Consider the following 20735-nt stretch of genomic DNA (forward strand, 5'->3'; position numbering starts at 1 on the left):
GACCGACACAAACAGAGAGTTCAGAAGCTCCCGGTAAAAAACATGCCATCGTGTACAAAATTGCACGCGCAGAATCCTATTTACGTGGAAAATGCTGCCTATGAAGAATAGGCTAAGCTCCTGAAGGAAAGGAAGTGTAATTCTTCCCAAGCAAAATATGAGCATCAGAAAACTGTGTCTGAAATTGGGGTCATAGAGCTGGAGTAGACTGCCTCAAAACTGGAAAATCTGGGGTGCACATACACAAATCTTTGAAAAGTGGAAGAACAAGATGCAAAGGCAATTAAAAGAGCATTAGAGATCTCTCGCTTTATAGAGGTACTGAATAGAAAAGCAAGGAAGTTATGCTAAACCTTTGTAACTAGTTGGTTTTAGTTTATTTATTAGTGTCACAAACAGACTTCCATTAACACTGCAATGAAGTTATTGTGAAGATCCCCTAGTTAGACCCCCATCGGGAGTATTATGTTCAATTCAAGGCATTACACTTTGTCAAGGCAAAAAAGATGGTGCAAAGGGCCAATACATGCATCATGGTCAAATGGCCTCCTTCTGTGCTCTAACATTCTGTGATTAATAGAAACTTACAGTGGAATCCTTTTTTATTATTTTGGCGACTGGTTCACCATCTTGATGGAGCTCCTCATAGCGACGTACTTTATTAGCATGTTTCTTGCTCTGTGGACCATAGCAGGACTTCAGTAATTTGACATCTTGAGATCAAAGATTACCCACAACTCTCAACTATCAATCCACTATAAATAATGAAATAGTGGAAAAAATTGTTTGTATAAAAATCTTTAGTTATTGCCCAAAGTAAAAATGCTTTCAAAGCAGAAGCTGAGAGACATAATCTTCATGGTTCACTACAATTACATGGCTACAACTAAGTTTATATTCTTTTATACCAATTCAAGCAAAAAGATCTCATACCTCCCTGTTTATTAATTCTATCTTTAGAAAGTTTTAGGGATATTTTAACATTTTGCTATAACCCAATTGTCATCATGCATTGACACATCAATATTAATTTTCAAATTAGAGGCCCATAATCTCTACCTGGTAAATTCTAGCATTTGTCTCAATCATCACTGTCTCAAATGCACATTTTTATTCCTAAGGAAGGTTGCATCAACTTGGCTAATTCTTCTAGTAACTACTTACCAAATAATTAAAATGGAAGAGGAAGGAGGAACACAATAGTCAGCACAGATTGAACCTGAGATTTTTGTAGTCCTGAATGCCTCAGCGCTACACCAGGCAGTGTTGTTACTCAATAATAAGGAGTGTCTATGATTTTTAAATCCTGCACCTGGTATTCACACTCAGCATGCACTAATCACACCAGAGATAGCAAAGAGTCAAACTCATGTTGACACAGGGTCTTGCCACTTCATTACCTGGTAATGTGCTAGTCTCTGGGACTCTGAAATCAGCACAGCGTTACACACTTTGCAGTGAGTGTCCGTGAAGAGCTCACTATTTCCTTCGATGATCTTTTGTACTGTAAAGGCAAACCAAAAGAATAGAGATTCTGACATCTTGCAGTAATTGTCTTCTTTAAACGAGGCCATTAGATTTCACTATTTTCCCTGGTGGGTATAGACATCCTTAGAAACATAAACTTCCAATGGTTACCTATATTCTGTAAATCAAGCACAACATACTTTTTTACTATTTTAAAATAAATTTAGCACTTTAATTCCCATCTGTAAGACTCTATATATTGAGGTAATACCTCAATTATCTTCTTTTACATTAGTGAGAGGACAACACTAGGATAAAATTGAACGTTTAGAGCACTCCAACTCATGCTCATTTTCAAAATGAAGAGACTAAAGAAATAGCGTAAGATTGATATTGTTCAAAATCAGTCCAATCTGTGCCTATTGTATTTTTTTTATACTTGTAAGTCATTACGTTGGTAGTTAAATGCTCTGAATTATGAAACAAACTATTAAATATCTATAGTATTTGGATGCTAAATCCCTGTTACTTATAAGGCAATAGTTTCCTGTCAAGCAAGTAGTACAGGTCATGTTTGTAATCTTCAGACTAACAACATTGTTTTGTTCTTTGCTTGTAATAGGCAATAAAATTGTAAAAGAAAATACAAAGAATGTTAAAAAAAAATCAAACCACAGAAAATCCAACCAAATTTCACAATTATGTAAATTAAGACATGTTACTAAATATAAAATACCATGGAAGGAGGCCTGAATCAAACACAACACTGCACCTCAGATCTCAAAATACACTAACAATGAAATTAAATTGCTCATCATTTCCGTAAGCATGGTCTGCACAGAAGTCAGCCTTTGGATGAAAATATTCAAACGTAGCAGGTAGTAAGAGTTAGGAAAAGCAGGTTTCGGAGAAGTGAGATCAGGCTCAAAGCTTCAGCCAGAAAATGTAAGTAGATTGCTAAAGCATTTTCAGCTATGATGCGAGGGGCAGTGGAAAAAGAGTGGATAGGATTATACCTTAGGCTGGAGAGGTGGGGAAACAAATGAAAGTGAATCAGGTACGTTTCATAAATGGAACACGACTGTACTGCAAAATAACAGCTAAAGAACAAAATAATTTTAGGTGTCAGGAGTATAGGGTCAGTGTTTGCAGAAAGGAATTGGGAGGTTCTGTGCAGCTGTTGAGCGCTAAGAAGAAAGGTGTTACAAATTGGTGGAATTATGCACATTGCAATTCCAATTAGAGCAGTAAGTAGTGGCTTTACAGGAAATTATAGGTGTTGACATTTCAACATTGAAATCCCCAGATAATTCTTACCAGTCCAATCTATATGCAAGATTAATATCTAAAATTAAAATCTTAGTTACTAATCTCCAAAATAAGACCTTGTTTACGGTGACACGGCTGACAGAAGAAAGATTTTTACAATCTGTTGCTGGAATTTTCTGTTCAACTCATGAAATTGACCACTGTGCATTATAAAGTCAGGATTCCTGCTCAACTACTTTCTGCCCTTCTCTGAGGGCAAACATCTCCTCAGCAACCCCCCTTCAAAATCTCACATCTTTCGATACGACCACCTCTCATTCTTCAAAATTCCTGAGTAGAGGCACAGCCTACTCAACTTTTTTACAATGCAACCTCTTCATCCCGGTAACCAGTATAGTAAATCTTCTCTGAACTGCTTCCAATGCAAGTATATCTCTCCTAAACTGTACATAATATTCTCCGTGCAGTTTCACCAAAGCCCTTTAACATTTGTAGCAACTTTCCTCCTTATATACTCTAACTCTCTTGCAATAAAGGCTAACATTCCATTTGTTTTCCTAATTACTTGTGTCTGCATGCTAATTTTTTGTGATTCATGTACAAGGACACCCAAACCCCACTGTATTGTATCATTTTTTCTTCTTTCACAAGAACACAAGAAATAAAAGAAAGAGTAGGTCATTAGGTCTTCAAGCCTGCCCCACCATTCAATACAATTGTGGCTGATTTATACTGGCCTCACATCCTTTTCTGTGCCATTTCCTCAAAGCCCTATCCCCCGAACTATGAAATATTTATCCACCTCCACTTTAAATACATCTAATGATCCAGCCTCCTTAGAGGTAGATAATTCCAGAGATTCACCACCCTCTGAGATGAAATTTCTACACACCTCCGTTTGAAATGACCGGCCCTTTATCTTTTAGCCATGTCCCCTTGTTCAAGACTCTCCCACTAGTGAAAACATCTTACAATTTATCCTTTCAAGCCCCCTCAGTATCTTGTGTGTTTAAATAAGGTCACCACTCACTCTTCGAAATTCCACGGAATACAGACACAGACTATTTAGTCTCTTTATAGGATAACCCTTCCATCCCAGGAATTGGCCTGGTGAATCTCTTTTGGATTATCTCCAATGTTACTATATACTTTTTTAGGTAAAGGACCAAAACTGTATGCTTTTGACCTTTAGTCCAGAGTTACTGGAGGAAGACAGCAAATGCACAAATGTTCCCCTCCACAAGATGATAGCCTTTGCTTCAGTTCTACAGGTTGCAGTACTTTCTGGTCCCTTACCAAAGTGGCCAATGGCATTTATCTACTGAGTCCTCAAAGAATCATATTTCTTTTTGGATTAGTCAGATACATGGCAACTTACTGTGCAGACTGGAAGAATCATATTATAAGCGACGCTTCTCACTGTTTACATAAACCAGTATTATGTATCTGACAAGTTTTCAACAGACGAAACAGTAGACTTTAAACTCCTGTGCAATACCAAGGTGGCCACAGTTCACAAGTTTTAAAGTGCAATTTAAGTGTTTTTTCGCCTTTGATGTTGATTTTTGTTGATTCTATGTCGTATCCTGTACATTTAGCCTATCTCTATTTTCTTTAATATAAAAAAAATTGCTGTGACTATTGTTTTCACAATGGTTTGCAAAATTGCTGTACTCATGGAGTAAATCACCCTACTTTCAGCATGTGTAAAAATTCACAGGTTTGGTCACAATGTTACACCATGCTAAATCACTTGCCTTAAAGCATGATCTGTCTCAAGCTGATCAGGAAAGTTCTGTCCTGCGACGTTTCCCCAACTACAGACCTGCCTCCCCCTACCCCATTATATGAATTTAAGAAACAAAACTGCCTACATTTTCCTGCAGTGCGTAAGTGAATTAATCTATCAAACAAAAAAAGGTCTCTAACAGGAAAGCAAGTTACATAGCATCTGCAAAGAGAAAAACAGTGTTAACGTTTTAGGGCTATTTCATCATGACTAGACGTTACAGATTTTAAAAGGTGTAAGCAAGTACAGAGTCAAGGAATGGACAAGCAAAGTCGGGTTATAGAGGAGGGTATGAAAGACAAAAGTGATAGGATGGAAGGCGGGAATTTTTAAATGACGAAAAGAATGAAGGTGAAATGCAAAAGGAAAATTAATTGAAGTAAAAAGATAGGTCTCGGGGAACTATATATGACATCAGCAGAACCACTACAAGTCAGAGAGTTCTACAGCACAGAAAGAGCCCTTTGGCCTATCGTGTCTATGCCAGCTATCAAATACTTATCTATTCTAATCCCATTTTCCAGCACATGGTCCATAGCCTTGTGTACTAAAGCCTTAAGTGTTCATCTAAATGTTTTTTAAATGCTCTGAGGGTTCCTGCCTCCACCACTCTTTCAGACAGAGTTCAATTCCTGCCACCCTCTGAGCAAAAATGATTTTCCTCAAATCCCCTCTAAATCTCCTATCCCTTACCTTAAATCTATGCTCCCTGGTTATTGACCCCTTTAGTAAGGGAAAAGGTTTCTTACCATCTACCCTACCCAAATAAATGTGAATAATTACAATCTGAAGTTGTTTAATTTTTTTCAGTCTGAAATGTGTAGAATCACGTTTCTCCTTTAGTGTTGTCCCTGAAAAATCTCCCAATTCACTTACAATTGCATCCTCAAAATTCCATTTGCCTAACCTTTACTCTCCATTCACCACATTTCTACAGCTACCAATCTTAAGTATGGCTGGGAAAAAAAAGACTTGTTGAAGCATTTGGTTTTGCACTCAGGACACTTCGCGAGAATACCAGTATAAGGGGAAATCAACAATTTATACCACATGAGAAAAGAATGCCAACTAGTTGGCAAGTGAACTCTGATTGGTAGAGGCGTTGCCATGAGGAACGCACCAGTTGATGGTGACTGACAGTAACTGCTAAACATTGTTTGAAATTTAACCCAGGCAACATGACCTGCTCTGGGGAATAAACCAGCAAATGGTGGTCACTTTTTAAGCTGGAACACATGCAATGTACGTACATGTTCTTTCAGTCTGCAAAGAACAGGGCCTAATGCATTAATACATGTAGCTTCCAGTACATGCAAATGCACCATACTGTGAGCCCAGCTGACAATCGTAAATTGGTTGCCAGCATAATTCTTAGCACACTGAGGATTGTTTAGCAAATGTCCAGTCGTGGAATCACATCTAATGTTGGACACACTGTTTTGCGGTTTGCAAGCACAGGCTGGTTTGGTACGGTCTGTGCCTTGTCCAGTGATCAGCAGGTGGGACATGCTGTTTGACATGATCCGCCAGTCACTGGGATGTATAGCCTACATACCCTAGTAATCCTCAAGTTCTGTACTACCAAATGATGTTTAGCTACCAGTCTATTCAACCACACCCTTTCCTCTACCTTTTGATTCCCTGGTCCCCCCTGTACTGTCATCATTTTCATATTTGCAATCAAAACCCCTCCCTGCAAATAATCAATCCCGATCCCACAATCCTCGTGCACCATCTCCAACCCTCCCTTGTCTCTCCAAATTTCACAAATCTGTTATCACCTCCCATCATTTCCTGAATTTCATGTTTGAATCCCCACTCAGGTATCTGTCTTAGTCAAAATATTGAAGCAGCTCTTACCATAGTGCAAATAACATCCTACAAGCCTGTGACAAATGCAAACTAGCCTCTTTTCATCCTTCACAACCTACCTGTACGATTGACCAAACATCCTCCCCCAATGCCTCACCACCATCATCCAGCTGAGTGGGGCTGCACTCAGTATCACCGGCAATGGCTCGTCTTCCTGCTTCCACGTTACCCCTGGAGTCACCCCCCTCCAGGATCACACCGTTGTTACATTTAGACCTGATTATTCCAACACACTCATGGCCAGCCTCTTACATTCTAACCTCCGTAAACTTGACTTTATCCAAACCTCTGCTGCCGTGTCCTAAATACAAAGTCACATTCATTCATCATCATTGTACAGTGGTGTTAAGCAACACCTCAATTTTAAAATTTTCATCCTTGTTTTATTCCTCCATGGTCTTGCCATTCCCTATTGCTGTAATCTCATCAGGCTCTACAACCTTCAGGCATATCTTCACTCCTCCAATTCTGGCCTCTTGTGCATCCCTGATTTTAATTACTCCACCATTGGTGGTCTTTGCTTCAACTGACAAGTGTTGATACTCTGGAATTCCCTCCCTAAATCTCTTCACCTCTCTTTTTTGCCTTAACACCACCTCTTTGACCAAACTTTTGGTCATTTAAAAAACTTCATTTACAGGATGTGCGCATCACTGGCTAGGTCACAATTTAATGCCAATACCTAATTACTCTCGAGAAGGTGGCGATGAAGTGTTGCAGTCCGTATGGTGCTGTTAGGGTTAACAGGGAGTGACTCTGTGATTCACAATGTACCTGTAAAGCACCTTGTGATCTTTTACTATATTAAAAGCACAAGAAATAGAAGTAGTTGCTCATTTTGTAAAGGAGGGTGCCAAAGTAGGACTGGAAAGAAACAAGTTATACAAGTTCCTATTGAGACACCCTTCTGAACATCTTTCTGGCACAGTGGTTAGCACTGTTGCCTCACTGCGCCAGGGACCAGGTTTGATTCCCGGCTTGGGTGACTGTGTGTGGAGCTTGCACATTCTCCCTGTGTCTGCGTGGATTTCTTCTGGGTGCTCCAGGTTCCCCTCTCAGTCCAAAAATGTGAGGGTTAGGTTGACTGGCTATGCTAAATTGTTCCTTACTGTCAGTAGGATTAGTGGGGAAATATGTGGGTTACGGGGACTGGGCCTAGGTGGGATTGCTGTCAGTGTAGGCTCAATGGACCAAATGGCCTCCTTCTGCACTGTAGGTATTCTATGATCTTGTTTCAGTCCACAAGTGTGAATCTCAACTTCCAGTCACTTACCATTTTAATTAATGGTCCTACAACCTACATTGTTGTAACGGAGTTCAGTGGAAGCTCAGGGAACAGCGCCTCACTAGTCACCTCAAGAGTTTCCAGACACAACATTTATTTAAACAGCTTCAGATCATAACCACTGCACTGAACTTTTCAGATTTCAGGTAATGGTTCTTTTGTTGCTATTTCCACCTTCTTTCAACCCATTTTTGTTTACTTGCCCTATTTCCACCCACTTTTACCTGGTGCCTCCATTCCTTTTGTCATTTAATGACTTCTATCTCACATATCATAAATCTTACTGTTTGGTCTTCCCTCCTCTTCTCTCACCTTTCTTCCTGAATACAAAAACATGCTGCAGCTACTAAGATCTGAATCCAGAAAATACTGGCACACACTTCTGCTCTGGCCCTTGCCCTCCTTCTCAGAACCATGATTGAAATGCCCTTGTTCTTGCCTTCCACCCCACTAGCCTCTGTATTCAATGAATCATCCTCCACCACTTCTGCCATCTCCATCGTGATGCTGTCATCAAACATCTCCCCTTTTAACACAATGTGGAGATGCCAGTATTGGACTGGGGTGGGCACAGTAAGAAGTCTCACAACACCAGGTTAAAGTCCAACAGGTTTATTTGGAATCATGAGCTTTCGGAGCACTGTTCCTTCATCAGACTTCTTACTGTGCCCTTTTAATACCAAAGGGATTGTTCTCTCCACAACACTCTAGTTCACTCCTCTATTACACCCATCCTCTCCGACAGCACCTATGAATATGCAACATATGCCATTTTACCTCCTCTCTTTCCACTACGCAAAGCCCCAAATACACCTTCCAAATGAATTAGCAATTTATTTATAGTTTTCATTTAGTATGTTGCTGCTCAGTGTGGTCCCCTCAAACACAGATTGTTGACTGCTTTGTGGAACACCTCCAATTAGTCCACAAGCTTCCTGTTGCTTTTCATTTCAATTCCCATCTTGTTCCCACTAACCCGTGGCCTGCTCCTGGCCCAGTGAAGCTCAACCCCAATCTTAAGGGGCAGCATTCTTTCTCAGTTCTGATGGGAGGGTCATCAATCTGGTGTCTCTCCAGACCTGCTGAGTATTCCCAACATTTGCTGTTTTTATTTGAGACTGCCAGCATTTGCATTATTTTGCTTTTGTAAATACTGGAAACATCCAGGTCAAGGAACACCATGGAGATAAGAGTTAACATCTTGATACAGTACTGACGGGAAGGCCACCGACCTGAAACGTTATCTCATTTATTTTCAGTGCACAAATAAACGCTGCCTGACCTACAGGAGTGTTTTCCAGCATTTTATAATTCCCTGGTTCTATCCTGATTTATAAATGTTAATCCACCCCCCAAACCATTGACCTGAATGAAATGCCCACAGATGTTACTGATCGTTTCCAAGAACCTCAGTCCTGTGGTTTTACGGGGAGCTGCTGCTGGATGCCGAGCACGGGGAGGGGGAGTTTTAATTCAATTCCCGCCCCTTCCCCCCACAAAAATCTCTGCATGGCGATGATGAGGAGGGGAGGTTTCCAACATGAAGTCAGGTGCTGATGCACCACCTCGCACATCTCGATCACTGCGAGGTAAGGGCCTAAAGCGGGAGCTCGAAGCCGAGACACGGGTGGGGGCGGGGAATGAGCTTCGTCGTTACCTCCCCCTCCCCCTCCCCACCGTCTCAAGAAACCCAAATGCCCGACCCTCCCCATCACTGATCGGAGCAGCCACCCCCACCGTGCAACTGCATTCAGTCGTGGATGCGCTCAGGCAGCGCTTACCAGCCCCGTTGCCGGTGGAGCTGTCGCCGGCGCCGGCTGGTTTGAAGCTTTCCATCAGCTGAGGTATGGGTCGCTCCGCCGCCATTGCTGCCAGTCCGACTCCGAGCCCCACGCTCACTGCGAGAGAGAGCTCGGAGATCTCGCGCGAACATACTCGGACGGCGCCAGATCTCGCCCTCCGCTTCCAGAAGCTTCGTGGCCGCGACGTCAGGTTGGTGGGGTGGGAGTTGCCATGGAAGCGGGCCGCGCCGGCAACGTGACGGTGGCTCGAGCCGCCCAGGTGAGCAAATGTTCCAAAACTTGGTTTGACCTAAAAAGAGGGCAAATGTTCCAAAACCTGCGGAGGAACTGTTCCATTGCACAAAGCAGAAATATGATACCTCCAGCACCCTTTGGGGTAGAGAATTCCAGAGTTTCACCACCCACTGTCTTTTGTAAAACTACATCACATCTACAGGTTCCCCTCTGTCTACTCTCCCTGTTACATCCTCAGAGAATTGGAGCAAATTTTACCTTTGGTACGCCCATGTTGACTAGGATTGATTATATTCAGCTTTCGTAAATGATTAATTATTTCATCTCTGATTGACTCCAGCATCTTACCAATAATAGATGTTAAACTAACTGACTGACAGTTCTCGGCCTTCTGACTTTCTCCCTTTGTCAACAAGGGAGTTACATTGACTGTTTTCCAAACCTCTGGTACCCTTCTGGAATTTATGACAAATTTCAACCAATGGGTCCGCTATCTCTGCAGCCACTTCTATTAAAACCCTAGTGTGCAGTTTATCAGGTCCTGACAACTTGCCTATCTTTAGTCCCCTTGAGTTTCTCTAATACTCTATTCCTTGTGATTGGGATTTTTGTAAGTTCTACCATGTTAGCTGAAATCAGCCTGTCTGATATCTTAGGGATGTTGCAATGTGTCCACAGTGAAGACTGATTCAAAACATTTATTTAGCATTTCTGCCATTTCCTTGTGTTAGGGTACCAGATCAGAAACTCCAAGGTATATTATGAAGCCAGACTAAAGCAAAGAGTGGGGGTAAATGGGTGTTTTTCTGGTTGGCGATCAGTGACTGATGGTGTGCCTCAGGGATCAGTGTTGGGACGCAATTGTTTACGATTTACATAGATGATTTGGAGTTGGGGACCAAGTGTAGTGTGTCAAAATTCGCAGATGACACTAAGATGAGTGGCAGAGCAAAGTGTGCAGAGGATGCTGAAAGTCTACAAAGGGATATAGATAGTCTAAGTGAGTGGGCGAGGGTATGGCAGATGGAGTACAATGTTGGTAAATGTGAGGTCATCCATTTTGGTAGGAATGACAGCAAAATGGACTATTATTTAAATGGTAAAAAATTGCAGCATGCTGCTGTGTAGAGGGATCTGGGTGTCCTTGTGCAAGAATCACAAGGAGTTGGTTTGCAGGTGCAGCAGGTAATTAAGAAGGCAAATGGAATTTTGTCCTTCATTGCTAGAGGAATGGAGTTTAAAAATAGCAAGGTTATGTTGCAGTTGTATAAGGTGCTGGTGAGGCCACACCTGGACTACTGTGTACAGTTTTGGTCTCCTTACTTGAGAAATAATATACTGGCACTGGAGAGAGTACAGAGGATATTCACTTGGTTGATTCCAGAGTTGAGAGGGTTGGCTTATGAGGAGAGACTGAGTAGACTGGGGCTATACTCATTGGAATTCTGAAGAATGAGGGGAGATCTTACAGAAACATATAAGATTATGAAGGGAATAGATAAGAAAGAAGCAGGCACACCACTAGTGCTTCACTGGCGGATGAAACTAGAACTAGGGGGTATGGCCTCAAAATAAGGGGGAGCAGATTTAGGACTGAGTTGAGGGGGAACTTCACACAAAGGGTTGTGAATCTGTGGAATTCCCTGCCCAGTGAAGCAGTTGAGGCTACCTCATTGAATGTATTTAAGGCAAGGATAGCTAAATTTTTGAACAGTAAAGGAACAAAGGGTCATGGTGAGTGGGCGGGTAAGTGGAGCTGAGTCCATGAAAAAATCAGCAATGATCTTATTGAATGGCGGAGCAGACTCAAGGGGCCAGATGGCCTACTCCTGCTCCTAGTTCTTATGTTCTTAAACATCAACAACTTTCTATTTTGGCATTAGTGAGAGAATATGATTTTCACTCCAGACATAATTCTCCTGACACAATGGGAAGCTTTTATCAAAACAAGCTTCATTTAACAACACAGTTTAATTATAACAACTGAATTGACTTAATTTTTAACAATTAAACAATACTTAAACAAGGTTAATCATGGCACGCATCAACTCCAGTCTCCCAGATTGCCTGGATCCACTACAGTCCGCCTGTCACCACAACAAGTCCACAGCAGACGCCATCTTCCTGGCCCTACTCTCAACCCTGGAATACCTGGATATCAAGGACACTTATGTCAGACTCCTATTTACTGACTACAGCTCAGTCTTCAATACCACTATCCCAACAAAATTCATCTCCAAACTCCGTGGCCTCGGGCTCGGCTCCTGCCTCTGCAACTAGATCCTAGACTTCCTAGACCACAGACCACAATCAGGAAAGGCGGAGGTGCAGAAAATAGTGTTGCAGTTACAGATAGGGTGACGAGAAAGATCAGCGTAATATATAATAGGTCCATTCAAAAGTCTGATGGCAGCAGGGAAGAAGTGTTCTCAGACTTTTGTACATTTTTCCTGACAGAAGAAGCTGAAAGGGAGTATGTCTGGGTTGTGAGGGGTCCTTGATTATGTTGGCTACTTTTCCATGCTTCATCCATGATTATCCTCGATACCGGTGCCCTGCAAGGCTGTGTATTCAGCCCCTTACTACTCCTTATACACTTATGACTGCGTGTCCAAATTCCGCTCCAACTCCATTTTCAAGTTTACAGATGACACCATCATAGTGGGTCAGATCTCAAACAATGACAAGACAGAGTACAGGAAAGAGATAGAGAAATAGTTTGATGACAATCTCTCCCTCAATGTCAGTAAAATGAAGGAGATAGTCACTGACTTCAAGAAACACAGTGGAGGACATCCCATGTCTACATCAACAGTGATGAAATGGAAATGGTTGAGAGATGTAGTTTCAAGGTGTTCAGATGACCAACAGTCTGTCCTGGTCCCACCACACTGATGCTATACTTAAGAAAGCCCACCAACACCTCTACTTTCTCAGGAGGAAATTTGGCATGTGCGATACGACTCTCATCAATTTTTACAGATGCATGATAGAAAGCTTCCTTTCTGGATGTATCACAGCTTGGTATGTCTGCTGCTCTGACCAAGACCGCAAGAAACTACAAAGGGTTATGAATGTAGCCCAGGCAATAACGCAAATCAACCTCACATCCATTGACTCCATCTACACTTCCTGCTGCCTCGGAAAAGTAGCCAACATAATCAAGGACCCCACATACCCTGGACATACTCCCTTTCAGCTTCTTCCATCAGGAAAAACATACAAAAGTCTGAAAATGCTTCTTGCCTGCCATCAGGCTTCTGAATGGATCTATTATATATTACGCTGATCTTTCTCGTCACCCTATCTGTAACTGCAGCACTATTTTCTGCACCCCCGCCTTTCCTTCTCCCCTATGTACTTTATGAACAGTATGGTTTTTGTCTGTATAGCGCATAAGAAACCATACTTTTCACTATATTCCAATACATGTGACAATAATAAATCAAATCAAACATGGCAAGATACAATTCTTAACTGCTAACCTACCACTATGAGTTCCAATCAAGCAATATTGCTCTTATAGACTTAAATCTCTCTTTATAATTAATTAGCAAAACAGAGGCACATTTGCTTTGACTTAGGTTAACAGGCTTTGATGCTTTCAGAAAGCCTTTAGAGAGAGAGACACCACTTTCTTCTGGCAGCACAGACAGCAACTGCTCATATTTTAAAATGAAACTGAAACTCTTTCTTTCCTTCAAGCTTAGCTCCACTCTTTAAACACATGTCTGTCCCTGTCAATCAACTTAATCAAAACTCTATTCTGAAACCCCAGGAGAACTTAAATAAACAAAAATGCATGAGCTCTGATTAAACAAACAGTCCACGTCAAAAATGTTCTCCCATCTACTAATTTAAAGGTTTTCCTAGACAACCATCACCTTTACAAAACAGAGCTGAATTTTAAATGTACCCCTTACAACAAATATGATACCCCTTGAGGATGAGTGACCATAGCAGGATAGAATTTTTCATCAAGATGGAGAGTTATGTAGTTGACTCTGAGTCTAGGGCCGTGAATCTTAATAAAAGAAACCATGATGATCTGAGGTACGAGTTGGCAATGATAGATTAGGAAACATTACTTAAGGAGACGATGGTGAATTAGGCAATAGCAAACATTCAAGGAGCATATAGGTGAACTGCAACAATTCTTTATTCCTGTCTGGAAACTGGCAAGGTGGCCAAACCATGGCTTACAAGGGAAATTAGAGATAGTATTAGATCCAAGGGGGAGGAATACAAATTGACCAAGAAAAACAACAGGCCTGAGGACTGGGACCAGTTTAGAATTCAACATAGGAGTATCAAGGAACTGATTAAGAAGGGTAAAATAGAATATGAGAGTATGCTTATGGGGAACATAAAAACTGATTGCAAAAGTTTCTATAGATATGTGAGGAGAAAAAGATTGGTGAAGACAAATGTAGATCCGTTACAATCAGAAACAGGGGAATTTATAATGGGGAACAAAGAAATGGCTGACCAACTGAATTCCATCTTCACAAAGGAGGACACAAATATCATACCAGAATTGTTTTGGAACACAGGGTTTAGTGAGATGGAGGAACTGAAGGAGATCAGCATTAGTAGAGAGAAATGGTGTTGGGAAAACTGATGGGAGTGAAGTCCGATAAATCCCCAGGGTTTACATCCAAGAGTACTTAAGGAAGTAGCCCAAGAAATAGTGGATATATTGGTTGTCATCTTCCATGATTCTATACGCTCTGGAACAGTTCCTACAGATTGGAGGGTAGCTAATGTAACCCCACTATTAAAAAAAGGAGGTAGAGAGAAATCAGGGAATTATTGGCCAATAAGCCTGATTTTGGTAGTGGGAAAAATACTAGAATCCATTATCAAAGATTTTATAGCACAACACTTGGAAAACTGGCAGGATTGGACAGAGTCAGCATGGATTTATGAAAGGCAATCATGCTTGACAAATCTATTGGAATTCTTTGTGGATGTAAGTAGAGTTGATGAGGGGGAGCTGTGGATATGGTTTATTTCAACTTTCAGAAGGCTTTCAACAAAGTTGCACATAAAAGATTAGCATGTAAAATTAAAGCACATGAGATTGGGGGTAGTGTTTTGAGATGGACAAAAAACTGGTTGGCAGACAGGAAACAAAGAGTAGGAATAAACAAGTCTTTTTCCAAATGGCAGGCAGTGACTAGTAGGGTAGGTGGCACAGGGATCAGAGCTGGGACCCCAGCTATTTAGATGAGGGAACTAAATGTATTATCTCAAAATTTTCAGATGACACAAAGCTAGGTGGGAGGGTGAGTTGTGAGATGGATGCAGAGATCCTTCAGTGTGATTTGGATAAGTTGTGTGAGTTGGCAAATGATTAACAGATGCAGCATAATTTAGATAAATGTGAGGTTATCCACTTTGGTAGCAAAAACAGGAAGGCAGATTACTATCTGAATGGCCATAAATTTGGAGAGGGGAATGTGCAACAAGACCTTGGTGTCCACGTACATCATTCACTGAAGGTAAACATGCAGTAAAAAAGTATGTTAGCCTTCATAGTGAGAGGAGTCAAGTATAGAAGCAGGGATGTCTTCATGCAATTATGATGTGGAGATGCCGGCGTTGGACTGGGGTAAACACAGTAAGAAGTCTCACAACACCAGGTTAAAGTCCAACAGGTTTATTTGGTAGCAAAAATAAATAAATAAACTAAATGCCAATTGTGCAACAAGTTATGGGAATAGATACCAGATCCAGGGCTAATGAAATTCCCCACAACATAACAAGTCCCAAGTTGGTCATTTAGAGGCTGGTAGCAAAAGCCACTAGCTTTCGGAGCGCTGCTCCTTCGTCAGATAAGTGGGAATTCTGTTCACAAACAGGGCATATAAAGACACAAACTCAATTTACAAAATAATGGTTGGAATGCGAGTCTTTACAGGTAATCAAGTCTTAAAGGTACAGACAATGTGAGTGGAGAGAGCGTTAAGCACAGATTAAAGAGATGTGTATTGTCTCCAGACAGGACAGCTAGTGAGATTTTGCAAGCCCAGGCAAATCGTGGGGGTTACAGATAGTGTGACATGAACCCAAGATACCGGTTGAGGCCGTCCTCATGTGTGCGGAACTTGGCTATCAATTTCACTGCCTGCCATCTGGAAAAAGACTTGTTTATTCCTACTCTTTGTTTCCTGTCTGCCGACCAGTTTTTTTTGTCCATCTCAAAACACTACCCCCAATCTCATGTGCTTTAATTTTACATGCTAATCTTTCATGTGTAACTTTGTTGAAAGCCTTTGTTTATATGCCCTGTTTGTGAACAGAATTCCCACTTACCTGACGAAGGAGCAGCGCTCCGAAAGCTAGGGGCTTTTGCCACTAAATAAACCTGTTGGACTTTAACCTGGTGTTGTGAGACTTCTTACTGTGTTCATGCAGTTATACAGGGTCTTGGTGAGGCCACACCTGGAATATTGAGTGCAATTTTGGTCGCCTTATCTGAGGAAGGATGTTCTTGCCCTGAGGGAGTGCAGAGAAGGTTTACTAGACTGATTCCTGGGATGGCGGACTGACGTATGAGGAGAGATTGAGTCGGTTAGGATTGTATTTGCTGGAGTTCAGAAGAATGAGAAGGGATCTCATAGGAACCTGTAAAATTCTAACAGGACTAGACAGGGTAGATGCAAGGACAATGTTCCTGATGGTGGGGCTTTCCAGATTAGAGGTCACAGTCTGAGGATACAGGGTAGAGCATTTAAGACTGAGAAGAGGAGAAATTCCTTCACCCAGAGAGTGGTCAGCCTATGGAATTCACTACCACAGAAAGTAGTTGAGGCCAAAACATTGAATGTCTTCATGAAGCAGTTAGATATAGTACTTAGGCGAAGAAGACCAAAGGATATGGGGGAAAGGCCGATCAGACTATTGAGTTGGATGATCGACCATGATCATAATGAATGGTGGAGCAGTTGCGAAGGGCTGAACGGCCTCAGTCTGCTCCTATTTTGTAAGTTTCTATGGTACAAAGGACTCCTCTCTCCTACATTCCAAGTTTGACCATAGCAGGGTTTTTGTGCATTTAGAGGGATGAAGCAATTTTCTCAATGGTCGCTTGGTGGTACAGAACTTGAGTATTGCTGAAAAAAAGAGACATTTTTTGCAAAGCTTTTCATCTTGCACTTATCAGGACAATTGCAAGACTACAGAATATGAAAGGAACAACAATTTGTACTATGTAAGAAGAGAGTACTAATTGGTTGGCAAGTTGATTGATTGATAGAAGTGTTGCCATGAATAATGCACTTGGTGATGGTGATTGACAGTTAACTGCCATGCTATTATTTGAAATTTAAACCAGCCAGCTTGACACTGATTGGTCAAGCATTGCCCTCAAGGATGAGCCAGAAAATGGTTGTCACTTATTTTGTTTAGTTGAAACAGGCTGTCATGAATGTGCCTGGGTAACAAGCAATACCAGGAATATAACAAAACTAGCAGGTTAGGAGCCACCAGCATTTCAAAAGGCATTTCACAGGATGTGAGTCTCTCACTAACAAGGTTAGCAGTTTTTAGATAGACCAGAAGAATCCTGCTAATAGGAAACAACTTAGATGATTGAACCATCATTGGGGGGGGGGGCGGGGGGTATACATATGGTAATTTTTTAGGACCATAGAAGCTGAGGTGGCAGACAGCAAATACATAGAGAGAACCATCAAAGGGAAAAATAATATAATTGCCAACCTTTTGTGGAAGCAGGAAGGTAATTTCCATCTAGCAGCCTGTAAGCCAGTTCTAGCTAGCAGACCAAAAGCAAGAGTGCAGAAAGCTTTGTGGAGGCAGTTAAAACCATGTCTTAGCTGAACCAAGAAGACACATTTCCCAGAATAACTTGCCAATTGTGTGTGGTGTAGTAACTATAAGCTGGCCTTTACTTACAAATCTATTGAAGTGGATGTTGTTTGGGGAGGGAGAAGTCCTAAAAGAGTTCAGATCTCGTAAATGTACTTTGGATCAAAAAGGGTAATTTGTACATAAACTGTATGGGTTTGTTTAGTAGTCCCTATATGTAACTGTCTTGGATCATTATAGTCCTGTTCATGTACATGTGTAATAAATAATCTTCAATAAGTGTTATACAATGACTGGGTTGGTTACTTTCTCACTGGGTTTTGCATGTGACTCCTCACACCATTCCTGTAAACAAAATTATACACCACTGTGAACAAGTGTTCAAGGTTGGGAAACCCTCGCAGATAACATCAGCCAGATTCATGACACAGACACAATGTGTGTACATGCTCTTTCTGTCTGTTAAGAACAGGACCGTGTGTATTAATCTCTAGCTTCCAGTACATGCAAATGCACCACACTGTGAGCCCAACTGCCAATCTTAAATTGGTTGTTAGCGTAATTCCTAGTTTATTGAGGATTATTTTGTAGATGTTGGCCAATAGAGAATTACATCTAATGTTGGACACTGTGTTTTGGTTTTGCAGGCACTGACTGGTTGGGTATTGTCTGGACCTTGCCCGTTGTAAAGGGACATGTTTGATATGATCCACCAGTTTTTGGAACATATAACCTACATGCCTCACATCACACTGGAACTGAAATCCATATACCACATTCTCATTTGTGTGATAGGCTGAATGTCTTTTTGGCTTGCTGGCAGCATCCTCTTAGCGGTGAATGTCACTTTTGTTGCTTTGCATAGTAGTAGCTGAATGAGCTAGCTTCACCTGTTGTTCAAATTTTTGAGATACCTTTCTTGCCCTTTGGGATACTCTGAGGTGCTTTTCAGAGCCGAAAGTGGCGGCATGAGGCCAGTTCACTGGCTAGCTTGCACATTTTACAGTGCAAAATGATTGGACCAGTGTAGCCATTATCCCATAGGATACCTTTGATGCACACTGTTTCAGCATCAAGCTTGAATGGTCAGCAAATGGTTCAGGCCCTATTCAAGAGGTTGATCATTATGCCAATTGTATAATGCGTATAGAATTTCAACGCATATATTTACCAGTGAAAGTAGGCTTGCGATAGACCATGGTGGAGAACCCGCTGGCAGATTTCCTGACTAGTACATTAAGGAAAGGAAGTACATTTGACTGCTCCATTTCAAAGGTGAATTTGAATGATGACCTGAATCTCCTTCCACCCCAGTGACCCAACTCCCATTCAGCATCTCAAGACCTCCACCACTGCCCAACATTACCACTTGCAGCTGTCCACCAGCAGCTTGAAAATTCACTTTCTGGAGGAAGCAGCTGCTTAAAGATCCAAACCTTGGAAGATACTGCTTCAAGATCACTATTCTCCTGCAAAATGCTGTGCTGAGAAGATCCACGGGATTGATGTTCCACCCACCCACTGCTGCATGTGGTGTCCCAGGGTCCGGTCACTGGTGGCCTCCATTTTCGCTTACAATCTCTGCGACTTTCTTGCAGGTATTTGCATGCCAAGTTGGTTCAGATGTGTTCTGAACTAGCATGAAAACCCACCAGCAACGTAGATGATTGGACAGGGTGTACAATTCTGTTGGACCCATCATAATGGGTGGAATCACACATTCCCACCATCATTTTACGCTGGTGGGAAACCATCATTCTGGCTCCTGCTGCATTGTCCTCCCCACCCACCATTAAACTCACTTCAGTGGGTCTGGAAAATTCCACCCAATGATCCTTTAGATTCTAGGAGTTGATTTGAAGCCCTTATAAGTGTATTTGCTGGAAACAATTTATTTTTAATCCATAATACATCTCTTCCAGACGTCGATGGGTTTTGCACCCAAGTTCCTTTTGATGCAATTGATACCTCTGATTTTTAAACTGTAAGAGATAGGGTCTTAACTCAGGAGAATAGAGAAAGGAGCTCCTTACAGCTTCTTGGCAATTTTTCTAGACTACTTACTGCTTCTTTCTTCCACAGCTTGTAGTAAAGAGCTTTCAAAATGGATACTTAAGTCACATCACCTCTCTCTCCCCATAATGATCTCAGATGGGTTTTTTTGTCTGATCAGACAGTTTCTTTTGTTTCATCGCGGGGGGGAGGTGGCCCAGGTTGGGTGATGGTGAGAAGATTCCATGATGTTCCAGCCATTAACCCCCCTGAATCAGTCTTTATCCATCTTGATGAGATAGGTAGACCTATCTTCATATAATAATTGTTCGAGCAGATATTCTGTATTTACAGGAGAGGTAGTCTTATAGAAATGCTACGGTCAGCATATTTCAGTAAATCCCTTTGAAATGGTTCTTTACATCCTCAGGGCATGAAATTCCAGAGAAGAATATCGTGGCATGCCAGAATTGCAATGCACAGTAGAATTTCCTATAAGCTGATCATTTTGTATTACAAGATGCCAGGTGACTTGTGACATCCATCTTTATTTAGTCAGTCTCTTTTCTTTTTAAAAAGATCAGTATATGGTGAAATAACTGATTAATATCACTTATGCTCATCACATCATAGTGACAGTGTACTTAATATTAGCGTGATTCACATGCAAAATACTAGACTAGCTGGAATTCTCCAACCCTTTCTGTGACAAGGATTATCCGGTCCCACTGCTGTGAACAAAGATTTGGCTGAGCCCCAAATTTTCCATTCTCACTGTCAGCGGTAGCGGGATGTGCGAGACTGGAGAATTCGAGCCACTATATTTATCCAAGGATAAGCAACGAGATGATAGATTATCGAGAGAGGTGAGATGCAGATTTGAAGTTTGGTGAGCCATGATCTTATTAAATGACAGAGCAGGTTTAAGGGGCTGAATGGTCTACGTCTGCTCCTTGTTTTTGTGTCTGCTTAGAGCAGTTGAACCTATCAATTGATAAATGCATTTCTGCAGAATTGCCGAGTGTGTTTACACTTTATGTCCACATGTGGGTGCTAACTGATAATGTTTCAGTAAGTCAGGATCAGTATATTAAATCCAGAATTGAGAAATGGCATGGAAGCTTTAACACTGAATTTCCTCATATTTCTACTCCATATTTTTGTCCATTTTTATCACCACAGTGGATTCACC

The 20735-nt window shown here is 41.4% G+C and overlaps 1 protein-coding gene across 1 annotated transcript in view; it reads right to left on the bottom strand.

Annotated features, from left to right (window-relative positions):
• Positions 1–9608, bottom strand: part of LOC144505210 (zinc finger matrin-type protein 4-like) — a 30775-nt gene extending 21167 nt beyond the window's left edge. Inside the window, exons 1-3 of the mRNA XM_078231194.1 lie at positions 9464–9608; positions 1401–1504; positions 589–678 (exon numbers count right to left, since the gene is read on the bottom strand). Of these exons, the coding sequence (XP_078087320.1) occupies positions 589–678; positions 1401–1504; positions 9464–9548 (279 nt within the window). The 5' untranslated portion in view covers positions 9549–9608. The remainder of the gene's footprint in view (positions 1–588; positions 679–1400; positions 1505–9463) is intronic.
• Positions 9609–20735: the final 11127 nt, after the last annotated feature.

The sequence above is a fragment of the Mustelus asterias genome, chromosome 16 (assembly GCF_964213995.1).
Source record: "Mustelus asterias chromosome 16, sMusAst1.hap1.1, whole genome shotgun sequence".
Taxonomy (NCBI): Eukaryota; Metazoa; Chordata; class Chondrichthyes; order Carcharhiniformes; family Triakidae; genus Mustelus; species Mustelus asterias.